Below are 15,154 nucleotides of genomic sequence, written 5' to 3'. Positions count from 1 at the left end.
CCGTGTACAAACCTATTGGAGCGGGCTGGACTCTGATGTCACTGACCGTGTACAGACCTATTGGAGTGGGCTGGACTCTGAGTCACTGACCGTGTACAAACCTATTGGAGCGGGCTGGACTCTGATGTCACTGACCGTGTACAGACCTATTGGAGCGGGCTGGACTCTGATGTCACTGACCGTGTACAGACCTATTGGAGCAGCCTGGACTCTGATACCTCGCCTCATTGCTCATTGTTCACCAGTGAGACTGTTGACAGCTCAGACCAGAAACTGAGGCTGGGATCTGCCTGACCAGTGTGGCTCTGTACCAGGGTTGCTAACCCAGGTTGGACATATTCCTGGAGGTTTCATCCCATGACCTGCAGACTGCAAACACCAGTGCACCACTCTCCACCCCCCAACAAGCTCTACTGCTATTGGTCACCTGACACCTGCATCCCTCATGGCATCACCATCTTCCCCAATCCCTTCATTATCTCATTGACTTACAATCAAGAATCATCCAGTCAGCCATTTCACCATCTGATATATTTATAACGAATAAAAGTGTTCAAAAGAAAAATTTTAAAAATTGTTTGCAGCCTTATGATTGTTTCTCTTGTTTGTTTGCCGCAGTGTCCTGGAGATTAATTGTTAACTCCTGGAGATTCTGGGGCAGTCTTGGATGTTTGCAATCCTAGGCAGTACCACTGTCATGCTCTTCAATTCATCCCATCAGCCATCTGGGAGAGGGTGGGGTGCTTATGGAGACAACATTAAACATCACCCTGAACCAGAGTAGGACTCCCTCAGCACAGTTTAAAATTTCTTAGATTCAATTACGAAGGTAGCCAAAAAACAGAAACTAGGAAAAGAAACTAAAAACACAATGAGAATTACTTCTGCACAATTTCACAACATCTTTTTGAACCAACTGATATTTGTTTCCCAAAATTTAGTGGAATAATTACACTTTTGTGAACTGTCAATGAGGGATCAGAGAAGGTAGCTCAATCTCAAGGATAGCGACACTGGGTAATTGTTGGTCACCTGAACACTGATGTTTGAAGGTTGCCAAACAGCACACATCCCTCTCGGCCCTGATTACTATTATTTGCAGTAACTGATGCTTTTCACATTGCTAAAGAGCTCATGTATCGCACAAGCTTGAACCTGTGCGCGTTTAGTTTCCAGGCAAGAGGGCGATGAGGACAAAAGCAAACTGAACAAAAGCAAACGTCCACTTCAAGGGAAATGGACCTGGTCAAATAAAGAGCATCACATTAAGGACAGAAGGCAAGGTGGGATGGGGAGAGTCAGAGGTAGAGATTAAACAGGGATAAGAGGCAACGGTAAATATTTATTGTTTTTAACATTCTTTTACTATTTATTTTTCTATTTACTTATTGGTGTTGTTTCTAAACTTGTGAAATAGTGTTGACTTTGGGTAGCTCTGATCTGCTTGACAGAACAGTGAGATACATGGTCTTGACATAGACATGACTGAACACACGGGCCGGAATTTTACCACTGCCACCTCTTTCTCCCCCCCCCACAGGGGCAGGCTGATGGTGGGGGATGGGGATGGGGTCATAAAATTGAGTGGGAGGCAGTGGGGGACCATTCCCAAAGCCTTCCCGCCCTCGCAGCAATTTTATGACAGGCGCCGGGGGTGAGAAACAGCCCTCCCACCCCAGGTCAATCAAGGCCCTAAGTGGCCAATTAAAGGCCTCCTCCCACTCTCGGTACTTCTGCTGGGACGGAGAGCTGCTGGCCCGCTGATTGGCCAGCAGCTCTTAGAGGCGGGACTTCCTGCCTCAGAAAGGCAGAAGTCCCGCCCAAGGCCAATTAAGGGCCTGGGCCACATAAAATCCAGGGGTGGCTCCCCAGGCCCGGTGGAGGCAGGCTTGCCCCCAACCTTTTAGCTGGTGCACAGGGCCTTCCACCCAACATAAAATTCCAGTGATTATGTGGGCTAAGCATGGCCAACATTTCAGATTTAATCTCATTTTAACTGAACAGGCAGACCCACTGTAACCTCCTGCCTATTGGGAGTTGTGTCTGGGATGCAGATTAAAACCTCCCAGCTCTGACCTTCCTTATTGTTTAAATTTTTACTGCCACATATCAGACCATTGTTGAGGCTCCTGCAAAAGACAGGCTGGGGCCTAGTTAACATTCAAAAGCCATGACCTGAAGACATCATCAGCATCACAGCCTAGAATGAACTAGGGGAGGCAGTGGCATAGTGGTATTATCACTGGACTAGTAACCCAGAGACCCAGGGTATTGGTCTGGGGACATGGGTTCAAATCCCACCTCATAGCCAGTCGAGTCAAGTCTGCTCTGGAGCTGGTGATTCACCCCGATCAGACCTGTACTGTATGCGGCAGGAAGATCTCTGATAGCCTCGCGCTACTCAGGGATACGATCGCCTACGTACGGGACAGGAGGGTGGACACCTGCCTCATCAGTCTGGACCAGGAGAAGGCTTTTGACAGGATATCGCACACCTACATGATGGACGTGCTTTCCAAAATGGGGTTTGGGGAGGGAATCTGCAATTGGATCCAACTGCTCTACACAAACATCAGTAGCGCAGTGTCAATCAACGGGTGGGAATCTGAATGTTTCCCGATCAAATCTGGAGTCAGACAGGGCTGTCCTCTGTCCCCGGTCTTGTTTGTTTGCTGTATTGAACCCTTTGCTGAGTCTATTAGGAAGGATGCGAGCATAAGAGGGGTGACAATCCCAGGCAGCGGAGGCACTCAGGTCAAAACCTCCCTGTACATGGATGACGTCGCCGTCTTCTGCTCGGATCCGCTGTCCGTGCGCAGACTGATGAGCATCTGCGACCAGTTCGAACTGGCCTCGGGAGCCAAAGTTAACCACGGCAAGAGCGAGGCCATGTTCTTTGGGAACTGGGCTGACCGATCCTTTGTCCCCTTCACCGTCAGGTCAGATTACCTGAAGGTGCTGGGGATATGGTTCGGAAGGGCCGGGGCGTGCACCAAAACATGGGAGGAGCGAGTAGCCAAGGTACGACAAAAGTTGGGCATGTGGGGGCAGCGATCTCTCTCCATTGTGGGTAAGAACCTGGTCATCAGGTGCGAGGCGCTCACGTTGTTGCTCTACGTGGCGCAGGTCTGGCCCATACCCCACTCCTGCGCCATGGCAGTCACCCGAGCCATTTTCCACTTCGTCTGGGGATCTAAAATGGACCGGGTCCGGAGGGACACGATGTTCAAATCTCTGGACATGGACGGGAAAAATGTACCCAACGTGGCCCTCATCCTGATGACCACCTTCGTGTGCGGCTGCATCAAGCTATGTGTAGATCCCCAGTACGCAAACTCCAAGTGTCACTACGTGCTGAGGTTCTATCTGTCCCCGGTGTTGCGAAGGATGGGCCTGGTCACATTGCCGCGGAACGCACCATGCAGTTGGGAGGCGCCGTACCACCTATCCTTCGTGGAGCAGTTTCTGCGGAAAAACACCTTTGACCACCGGTCCATCAGGCAGTGGTCTGCACGGAATGTCCTCAAGGCCCTACGGGAAAAGGAAACGGTGGATCCTGTCGGATGGTTCCCCGAGCAGACCGTCAAAGTCATTTGGCGGAATGCCTCATCACCAGAACTTTCAAACAAGCACCAAGACGTAGCTTGGCTGGTGGTGAGAAGGGCCCTCCCCGTCAGATCCTTCATGCACACCCGAAGTCTCGCCCCCTCCGCACAGTGCCCCCGCGTTGGCTGTGGTGGGGAAGAGACGGTCGCCCACCTCCTCCTGGAATGTGCCTTTGCAAAGCAGGTGTGGAAAGAGATGCAGTGGTTTTTGTCAAGGTTCATCCCAAGCAGCTCTGTAACACAGGAGTCTGTGCTCTACGGGCTGTTCCCAGGGACGCACACCGAGACAAACATCAACTGCTGCTGGAGGACTATCAATTCGGTGAAAGACGCCCTTTGGTCTGCCCGAAACTTGCTGGTCTTCCAGCGCAAAGAGTTGTCCACAACCGAGTGTTGCAGACTGGCACATTCCAAGGTCCAGGACTACGTGCTGAGGGACGCACTAAAGCTTGGGGCAGCCGCAGCAAAGGCTCAATGGGGAAAGACCACAGTGTAAGGTTCCCCTACCAAGCTGGACTGAGGGGCTGGATCCATGGGAAACCCCTCGAACTGTATCGTTAATATTCTCAATTGCTGTAAATGTAAAACTGTAATTGACATGACAATTGTGAAACGGAAGGGTCGGGAAGAAACTCATGACAGTATTGAAGGAAACTGATCTCCCTTGCAATGTTTGTATTTTTTGGTGCTGTTTGGAAACTGTTTGGCAATGTAATTTTTACAGATTTTTATGAATAAAGTATATTTTGGAAAAAAAAAACCACGGCAGAAGGTGGAATTTGAATTCAGTTAATAAATCTGGAATTAAAAAGCTAGTCTAATGATGGCTATGAAACCATTGTCATTGTTGTAAAAACTAATGTCCTTTCGGGAAGGAAATCTGCTGTCCTTACCTGGTCTGGCCTACCTGTGACTCCAAACCCACAGCGATGTGGTTAACTCTTACATGCCCTCTGAAATGGCCTAGCAAGCCACTCAGTTGTACCTAACCGCAACAAAGTCAATAAAAAGGAATGAAACCGGACGCACCACCCGGCATCGACCTAGGCACCAACAACGGCAACCCAGCCCTGTTGACCCTGCAAAGTCCTCCCTACTAACATGCCAAAGTTGGGAGATCTGTCCCACAGACTAGTCAAGCAACAGCCTGACAGTCATACTCACGGAATCATACCTGACAGACAATGTCCCAGACACTGCCATCATCATCTCCGGGTATGTCCTGTCCCACCGGCACTGTGGCGGCATGGTGGTATATAGTAGGGAGGGAGTTGCCCTGGGAGTCCTCAACATCGACTCTGGACTCTGGCACAGTGGTTAGCACCGCAGCCTCACAGCTCCAGTGACCCGGGTTCAATTCTGGGTACTGCCTGTGTGGAGTTTGCAAGTTCTCCTTGTGTCTGCGTGGGTTTCCTCCGGGTGCTCCAGTTTCCTCGCACTGCCAAAGACTCGCAGGTTGATAGGTAAATTGGCCATTATAAATTGTCCCTAGTATAGGTAGGGGAAAATAGGGACAGGTGGGGATGTGGTAGGAATATGGGATTAGTGTAGGATTAGTATAAATGGGTGGTTGATGGTCGGCACAGACTCGGTGGGCCGAAGGGCCTGTTTCAGTGCTGTATCTGTAAATAAAATAAATAAAATAAAAAAGAAGTCTCATGGCATCAGGTCAAACATGGGCAAAGAAACCTCCTGCTAATTACCACCTACCGCCCTCCCTCAGCTGATGAGTCAGTACTCCATGTTGAACAGCATTTGGAGGAAGCACTGAGGGTGGCAAGGGCACAAAATTTACTCTGGGTGGGGGACTTCAATATCCATCACCAACAGTGGCTCGGTAGCATCACAACTGACCGAGCTGGCCAAGTCCTAAAGGACATACCTGCTAGACTGGGTCTGCGGCAGGTTGTGAGGGAACCAACAAGAGGGAAAAATATACTTGACCTCGTCCTCACAAATCTGCCTGCCGCAGATGCATCTGTCTATGACAGTATTGGTAGGAGTGACCACCGCACAGTCCTTGTGGAGCCGAAGTCCCGCCTTCACATTGAGGATACCCTCCTTCGTGTTGTATGGCACCATCATCGTGCTAAATGGGATAGATTTTGAACAGATCTAGCAATGCAAAACTGGTCATCCATGAGGCGTTGTGGGCCATTAGCAGCAGCAGAATTGTACTCAACCACAATCTGTAATCTCATGGCCTGGCATATCCCCCACTCTACCATTACGATCAAGCCAGGAGACCAACCCTGGTTCAATGAAGAGTGCAGGAGGGCATGCCAGGAGCAGCACTTGCATACCTCAAAATGAGGTGACAACCTGGTGAAGCTACAACCCAGGACTACTTGTATGCCAAACTGCGTAAGCAGCATGCTATAGACAGAGCTAAGCAATCCCATAACCAACAGATCAGATCTAAGCTCTGCAGTCCTGCCACATCCAGCTGTGAATGGTGGTGGACAATTAAACAACTAACTGGAGGAGGTGGCTCCACAAATATCCCCATCCTCAATGATGGGGAGCCCAGCACATCAGTGCGAAAGATAAGGCTGAAGCCAGAAGTGCCAAGTTGATGATCCATCTCGGCCTCCTCCTGAAATCCCCAGCATTACAGATACCAGTCTTCAGCCAATTCGATTCACTCCGCGTGATATCAAGAAACGACTGAAGGCACTGGATACTGCAAAGGCTATGGGCCCTGACAGTATTCTGGCAATAGTACTGAAGTCCTGTGCTCCAGAGCTTGCCGCACCCAAAGCCAAGCTGTTCCAGTACAGCTACAACACTGGCATCTACTCTGCAATGTGGAAAATTGCCCAGATATGTCCTGTACACAAAAAGCAGGACAAGTCCAACCCGGCCAATTACTGCCCCATCAGTCTACTCTCAATCATCAGTAAAGTGATGGAAGGTGTCATGAAAAGTGGCACTTTGAGCAATAACCTGCTCAGTGATGCTCAGTTTGGGTTCCGCCAGGGCCACTCAGCTCCTGATCTCATTACAGCCTTGATTCAAACATGGACAAAAGAGCTGAACTCAAGAGGTGAGGTGAGAGTGACTGCCCTTGACATCAAGGCAGCATTTGCTGCCTGTGTGGAGTTTGCAAGTTCTCCCTGTGTCTGCGTGGGTTTTCTCCGGGTGCTCCGGTTTCCTCCCACAAGCCAAAAGACTTGCAGGTTAATAGGTAAATTGGCCATTATAAATTGTCACTAGTATAGGTAGGTGGTAGGGAAATATAGGGACAGGTGGGGATGTTTGGTAGGAATATGGGATTAGTGTAGGATTAGTATAAATGGGTGGTTGATGTTCGGCACAGACTCGGTGGGCCGAAGGGCCTGTTTCAGTGCTGTATCTCTAATCTAATTTGACCGAGTATGGCATCAAGGAGCCCTAGCAAAACTGAGGTCAATGGGAATCAGGGGGAAAACCCTCCACTGGCTGGAGTCATACCTAGCACAAAGAAAGCTGGTTGTGGTTGTTGGAGGTCAATCATCTGAGCTCCAGGACATCACTGCAGGAGTTCCTCAGAGTAGTGTCCTAGGCACAACCATCTTCAGCAGCTTCATCAATGACCTTCCTTCAATATTAAGGTCGGAAATGGGGATGCTCGCTGATGATTGCACAATGTTCAGCACCATTCGTGACTCCTCAGATACTGAAGCAGTCCGTGTAGAAATGCATCAAGACCTGGACAATATCCAGGCTTGGGCTGATAAGTGGCAAGTAACATTCGCGCCACACAAGTGCCAGGCAATGACCATCCAACAAGAGAGAATCTAGCCATCTCCCCTTGACATGCAACGGCATTACCATCACCCACTATCAACATCCTAGGGGCTACCATTGACCAGAAACTGAACTGGAGTAGCCATATAAATACTGCATGGCTACAAGAGAAGGTCAGAGGCTAGGAATCCTGCGGTGAGGAACTCACCTCCTGACTCCCCAAAGCCCGTCCACCATCTACAAGGCACAAGTCAGGAGTGTGATGGAATACTCTCCACTTGCCTGGATGGGTGCAGCTCCAACAACACTCAAGAAGCTCGACACCATCCAGGACAAAGCAGCCCGCTTGATTGGCACCCCATCTACAAACACTCACTCCCTCCACCACCATCACACAGTGGCAGCAGTGTGTACCATCTACAAGATGCACTGCAGCAATGCACCAAGGCTCCTTTGAAAGCACCTTCAAACCCGTGACCTTTACCAACTAGAAGGACAAGGGCAGCAGATGCATGGGAACACCACCACCTGCAAGTTCCCCTCCAAGCCACACACCATCCTGACTTGGAACTATATCGCCGTTCCTTCACGTTCGCTGGGTCAAAATTCTGGAACTCCCTTCCTTACAACACTGTGGGTGTACCTACCTCACATGGACTGCAGTAGTTCAAGAAGGCAGCTCACCACCTTCTCAAGGGCAATTAGGGATGGGCAATAAATGCCTGGCCAAGCCAGCGATGCCCAAATCCCATACATGAAAAAAAAAGTCAGGTGGAGTGTGGCACCATCTGGTCAAGATAGCGTTAAAGATCAGATCCTATTGGAATTCCTTGTGGGCCAAGAGGAGCTGGAGTGCTCCTCACACAGACATTCAGCCTACCTTCCCCAGCAATCTGGCTGGATCCCGGATCCCCAATCTCCTGCTAAACCCTCCTTCCACTGACTGCCAGGACTCTCCAACTTACTATTCCTGCTGCCAGTCTGTCTGCTCATGTGTTGCGGGGGGTGGAGAGGTCAGCATACAATTAAAAATCAGCAAGTTTATCACCCACTGCCACACACCCTTCCCACTAATATCAATGTCATGATGTCAACACACAGCAATCAACCACTGGACTACAGACAGGGAAAGTAGAAAATGAATCCTTTGACACAGGGAGACTAATGGTGCTGTATCAGAGAGTGGAATTGAGGGTTTAAATCAATCAGCAGAGGTAACATTAAGAGGGTAGCCAGTAACAGGAAGCTCATTGACCAGACCCAAGGCACTGCTGTAACACAAATAAATCCAGAGTGTTTCAAATATATTGTCAAAGAGATCTCAGCAGGTGGTACTCCTCAGACCAGCTGGTGGTTGTTAAATGAAAATGATCATTTTTAATGATTTGGTTTTACAGAGGCAGCAGTTTCTCGACCAAATATCATGTTTTTGTTGAGGTAAACTGCAAATTCAGTGCCATTAGGGTAAGGCACCACGGCTGATATTGTTCCATGAATCTCCTGCCTCGAAGTTATTCTGTGTAATTTTATTCTCCTTAAAATAAAATCGACCCTTCCTGGAATAACAAAGACGTCGTGGCATTTGTTACGGCTTCTGCACAGTACCACAGTACTATGGTCCTGAGGGGCTACGGGATGAATCAATGGACACGTCAATGTACTGTTAAGTGCTGCAATAATCTGTTTCAATAACATAGTAGCAGTAATATGGCTCTGAACATGCATAATAACAGTTAATATATACTCGGCAATCTTCAGTGGGTTTGTTCACTGCAAGTCGATGGAAAACAATTGAAGAGGCTACTGGAATTGGCCTTTATCTGAAAGGGGCTGGAATACAAAGGGCTGGAAGTTATGTTACAGTTGTATAAATCTCTGCTTAGACCACATCTGGGAGACTGCGTTCAGCTCTGGACACCACAGCTCGGGAAGGATAAATTAACCTTGGAGGGGGTGTAGAACAGATTCACCAGAATGATCACACAGCTGAAAGGGTTAAATTGTGAGAACTGGTTGCACAGACTAGGCTTGTATTCCCTTGTGTGCGGAAGATTAAGGGGGTGATCTAATCAAAATGTTGACTATGACTAAACATAGAGAAACGATTTCCTCCCATTGGAGAATCCAGAACAAAGGGGACATAACATTAATATTAGAGCTAAGCTGTTCAGGAGTGATGTCAGGAAGCACTTCTGCACACAAAGGGTAGTGGAAATCTGGAAGTCTCTCCCCCAAAAAGCTGCTGAGGCTGGGTGGGGCAGTGGGGGTGGCGGGGGGGGGGGTCAATTAAACATTTCAAAACTGAGACTGATAGATTTTAGTTTAGTGAACCAAGGTGGTTAGATGGAGTTAAGATACAGATGAGAAGTGGGACAGGCTTGAGGGGCTGAATGGCCTTCTCCTGATCCTATGCTCCTCCAGGATAAATTTACAGATTCTATGCTTTGGTCTCGAAGGGTGCACAGATCAGATAATCAGGGATAAAGTGTTGCAGCTCTATCTCTGACCCATGGTCCTTTCAGGTTTGACTGCTTCTTGGAGTGTAGGACCAGTGAATTGCACCCTATGTCTCGCTCCCTTTTCTACACTCTCTTCCTTCTTAACTGTGTGCTGGTGCTCAGCATTAACTACATGATATAGATAGACCTTGGTCTTGCAACATCTATCTAGTCCATTGTTCCTAAAATATTCACTTCCCTGGTTAAATCAGCATGTTTGTATTAAAATGATTGTCAGTAATTTCTTTCCTCATTATAATTAAGGGCAAGAGGTTGCCTAGTATATGAAATGTCCATACTTTGGACCTGGCTAATGCTTGACCAAGACGCTGACAGAATAAATGTTAAATATGATATTAGCAAATCAGATCTGTGTAATTGTCAGGCCATTAACTCTCAAAACCTCCAAACAGAATGAAAAATTAAAAAAACACACACGGGTAATTCAGAAATAGCTTCAAAATAGCTGCAAAAAGGCACATTCTTCTGGAATGGCTGTTTTTTAAACAATTGGTGTTCACAATTATGTTGAAGAGTCTTGTTACTTACCGCTGCTTGCCCCACTGAGCTGAGCATAGTGATCGATTAGAAAACTAAAGAAGTGAGACAGCTGGAAACAGGACACAAATCAATTAAAGACATCTGCAAGAACATCTGTACCATCACACACAGCTCTCAACTCAACAGAACTTCACAAAAGCAACACTGGAATGTAAATTAAACACTGCTTAGAGTTTGAAAGACTATCCTCAGTGCAGTAATGAAACTAAATGATTACTCTTGGGTGTGTTACAAATGTGCAACCAGTTAGATTCAGCTATACCATGTTTGATCACATATCAATATTCCATTACTTCATTACTTACCATGGATGAGACCAAAGTTATGCAGCCCTGGCACAAGATACCACATTTAACAAATACAATAGAACCTCCCTAATCTATCATATGTGCGCATGTAAAATATATGTGTGCACTTTCAGACATAGATGCTTCTTTATATTTCTGAGAGAAGTTATGTTAAACTTGTATTGAGCCTTGTTTAAACCACACTTGGAGTACTGTGTACTGTACTGGTCACCATATTATAGAAAGGATATAAAGGCACTGGAGAGGTTGCAAAAAAGATTTACTAGAATGACACCAAAACTGAGAGGTTACCCCTATCAGGAATGACAGAAGAGGCTTTTGTTCTTTTCACATGAAAGGAGAAAGCTGCCAGCTGACCTGATAGAGGTCTTTAAGATTATGAAGGGGTTTGTTAGGGTAGACGTAGACAAGATATTACAATTATGGGGAGACCAAAACAAGGGGCCATAAATATAAGATAGTCACTAATAAATCCAGTAGGGAATTCTGGATTTGCCCTCAGGGTGGTTAGAATGTGGAACTCACTACCACAGGGAGGTAAATAGCTTCAGTGCATTTAAGAAGCAGCTAGATAAACACATGAGGGAAAAAGGTGTAGAAGAATGTGCTGATAGGATTGATGAAGTAGGGTATGAGGAGGATTATGTGAAGCAAAAACACTTCACAGACCAGTCGGACCGAGTGGCCAGTTTTTGTGCTGTTAAATAGTATGTAATTCCCATAATTCTATTTTGATGTGCATATATGTGTGAATAAAAAGACTTGTACTTTACAGTGCCTTTCATTATCACTAGATGTCTCAAAGCGCTTTACAGCCAATGAAGTACGTTTGAAGTGTAGTCACTGCTGTAATGTAGGAGACACAGCAGCCAATTTATACACAGCAAGAGCCCACAAACAGCAATGTGATAATGACCAGATTATTTGTGATTGATTGGGGGATAATATTAGCCAGGAGACTGGGGAGAACTCCCCTGCCCTTCTTCAAATAGTCCATGGGATCTTTGGCATCCACCTAAGCAGGCAGGTGGGGCCTTATCTCATCCGAAAGAAAACTCCTCTGACAATGCAGTACTCCTTCAGTATTGTACTGGAGTATCAGCTTTGATTTTTGGTGCTGAAGCCCTGGACTGGGACTGGAACCCAGAGCCTTCTGACTCAGGAGCAACAGTGCTGCTCACTCAGCCAGATTTAACACACTGATTGATATAATTTGTAATACATACTGAAGCTCACCTGCAGTTGGTCTTGCTCTCCAGAATACTCAATAGATTGAAAAATACTCCAGGTGTAGCGACGCCTCATCTCCATGCGCGCCACATAACGACGATACCAGCCCTGAATAAGTATGGCTGCTTTAATGGCTGCAAAGCAATGGGAACATTAAATATTAATAACCAGGACGTGGGAGGGGGGGGGGGGGGGAGGGGGGTGGACGTGAGGGGGCGCGGTGCTATCCACTTCGTCATGTGTCACAAAGCTGGACTCGGGGTTGGTGGAGTGGGGGGTGGGGGGCGGAGGTAGTGGGGAAAAGGACAGTATTAAAGTGTGCCTGATCCTCAGCTGGCATCAGATGCCTGTCTGATTTCTAATCTGGGAATGCTGGGGCTAATAGTGTCATCCTGACTGAGGACAGCTTCATATATTTTAAACTTTTAAAAGTTTATAAGTATATGCAACAGGAAAATGGATTAAGTTTAGTTTAGTTTAGTTTAGAGATACAGCATTGAAACAGGCCCTTCGGCCCACCAAGTCTGTGCCGACCATCAACCACCCATTTATACTAATGCTACACTAATCCCATATTCCTACCACATCTCAACCTGTCCCTATCTTCCCCTACCACCTACCTATACTAGGGGCAATTTATAATGGCCAATTTACCTATCAACCTGCAAGTCTTTGGCACGTGGGAGGAAACCGGAGCACCCGGAGGAAACCCACGCAGACACAGGGAGAACTTGCAAACTCCACACAGGCTGTAATTAGAAAAACCTAACAGATGGTAATATCTCTCTTATCATTCTTGTGACACCATGAGGTGGTTTGAGCTGAATTTATCTGTTTTGTTCTCAAACCAGGGAATGTCTCACCTGACATTAGCAATATCATAAAAGGTCAATGACCTGTACTGCAAGCACTCAAATCACACTTCCCAGAACACTTCATTTTAAGATTACTAACATCTCTGATCAGCACACATAGGATTTTTCCTGAACTAATTTTTTGGAAGGACCATTTACAATATTCCCACCTTTTTCCCACCAGCTCAGAGATCATATTATAAAACTGTTGATAAGTTAAGTGCTATTTTAATTATGCTTACTAGTCCATTCTACAATCTGTAATCCACAGTCAATGAAATCTCAAACAATTACATTTCAGTGCAAACAAAAGATTATCTCTGCATAGTGCTTTATAGAATCATAAAGCACAGAAGGAGGCCATTCGGCCCATTGTGCCTGTTCCAGTTCGTTGAAAGGGCTTTCCCTTTGCTCCCAGTCCCCTGCTCTTTCCCCATCGCACTGCAAAACATTTCCCCTTCAAATATTTATCCAATTCCGCTTGAAATTTATGACTGAATCGGTTTCCACCATCCTTTCAGACAGTGCAGTCCAAATCACAACTGGTAAGGTAAAAAAAAAGTTCCTCTCATTTCCCCTCTGTTGTTTTGCCAATTACCTTAAATGTGTGTCCTACAATTACTGACCCTCCTGCCACTGGAAACAGTTTCTCCCTCTTTACTCTATCAAAACCCTTCATGATTTTGAACACCTCTATTAAATCTCCTCTTAACCTTCTCTGTCATTGGAGAACAACCCCAGATTCTCTAATATTTACACATAACTGAACTGCCTCAACTATTTTAGTAAATCTTCTCTGCACCCTTTCCAAGGCCTTGACATTATTCCTAAAGTGTGGTGCCCAGAATTGGACACAATATTCAAGCTGAGGCATAGATATGGTTCCATTAAATGGTACCTGGACCTGCGCCTGATATGCTGTAACCTGCAAGGTTATGGACCAGGTGCTGGAAGGTGGGGTTAGAATGGCTGGCTAGTTTTTTCAACCAGAGCGGACACGATGGGCTGAATGGCCTCATTCTGTGCTGTAACTTTTCTATGGTTCTAACCAGTGATTTCTAAAGGTTTTGCATGAACGCCTGTGTTTGTATTTTATGCCTCTATTTATAATACATTCTCATGCATCTTCTATGCTTTGCTCACAATATATGGACTCTATGCAGTTTTATACGAATAAAGATTATTAGCAAATTGTGATAAAGTACTCTGTAGATCCATGGCATTACCCATGGTCTGTTGTGGATACAGTAGTCCAGGAAACGGTAAGGCTGCAAAGTCATCTAGCGATGGCAGCCTGCAACTACCATATCACCAGGACCTATACCTCAGGTACGGTAGCATAATGGTTATGTTATTGGGCTTGTGATCCAGAGGCCTTGACTAATAACCTGCAGACGTGAGTTCAAATCCATCATGGCAGTTGGGAAATTTAAATTCCGTTAATTAAATAAGCCTGGAATTAAAAGCTATTCGCAGTAACGGTGACCATGAAATGACAGGATTGTCATAAAAACCCGTCTGGTTCACTAATGTCCTTTAGGGAAGGAAATCTGTTGTCCTTACCTGGTCTGGCCGACATGTGACTCCAGACCCACAGCAATGTGGCTGACTCTTAACTGCCGTCTGAAATGGCCTAGCAAGCCACTCAGTTTTATTCAAGTTTTACTGCATTAAAAACACTATATAAAGACAGATTATTGATATTAGATTTGGAATTCCCATAATAACTGATTACTGAGGCATTGTCAATGTTGGGAAAAGTAGTATGGCCATCAATTGTGACAAGAGAAACTGAAGATTGCAGACAGGAAACACGCACATACAGAAATACTGGCCAACCTCCAATGCCTATTGTATAAGGGTTTGAAAGGGCTAATGTTCAACACAGTGTAAGGAAGACCTCCCACCATGATGAAGTAAAAGATCACATGCAAGACTGAAAGGGGATGCAGCATGCCTTCAGAGAAGTCACACAGACTTATGTAAAGCTGTAATAAATGAGTTAATGTTAAAATTACCAAAGACTCAGTAATCTCTCTTAGCTAGACTAATCAAATATACAAATGTGGCAGCAGACTAACCAAACAAACACAGTGAACAGCAGTGGTTCCAACCATCCAACACCCAGAAAAATTTGAAGCAATATCTTGAAGAAGGCTGACCTGAAAAAAAGTGCCCAAACTGCAGAACTTGAGAAGAGGCTGTGAAAAAGCTCCGGAGCTGCTCAGTGGACGAAGGAGACGTGGAATCAGCTTGCAGAGATATTCAGGTTGCACCACAGAGGCGGGTAGTCTGTGAAAAAAATTCCTGTCCAGCAATCGCAGGTTGAGTTAGAGAACCAAGCAACGGTCGAGGATCTGGTGAGCAAC

At 46.3% G+C, this 15,154-nt stretch overlaps 1 protein-coding gene across 4 annotated transcripts in view; it reads right to left on the bottom strand.

Moving 5' to 3' along the window:
* The window catches only part of ppef1 (protein phosphatase, EF-hand calcium binding domain 1), a 194,423-nt gene that overhangs the window by 140,949 nt on the left and 38,320 nt on the right, over window positions 1–15,154 (bottom strand). For all 4 annotated transcript variants that reach the window (XM_068039833.1, XM_068039832.1, XM_068039835.1 and 1 more), the window contains exons 4-5: window positions 11,938–12,065; window positions 10,382–10,442 (exon numbers count right to left, since the gene is read on the bottom strand). In XM_068039833.1, the coding sequence (XP_067895934.1) occupies window positions 10,382–10,442; window positions 11,938–12,065 (189 nt within the window). The remainder of the gene's footprint in view (window positions 1–10,381; window positions 10,443–11,937; window positions 12,066–15,154) is intronic.

Source organism: Heterodontus francisci, chromosome 10 (genome assembly GCF_036365525.1).
Source record: "Heterodontus francisci isolate sHetFra1 chromosome 10, sHetFra1.hap1, whole genome shotgun sequence".
Taxonomy (NCBI): Eukaryota; Metazoa; Chordata; class Chondrichthyes; order Heterodontiformes; family Heterodontidae; genus Heterodontus; species Heterodontus francisci.
Note: the sequence above shows the minus strand (reverse complement) of the source record. Positions and strands in the feature narration are given on the sequence as shown.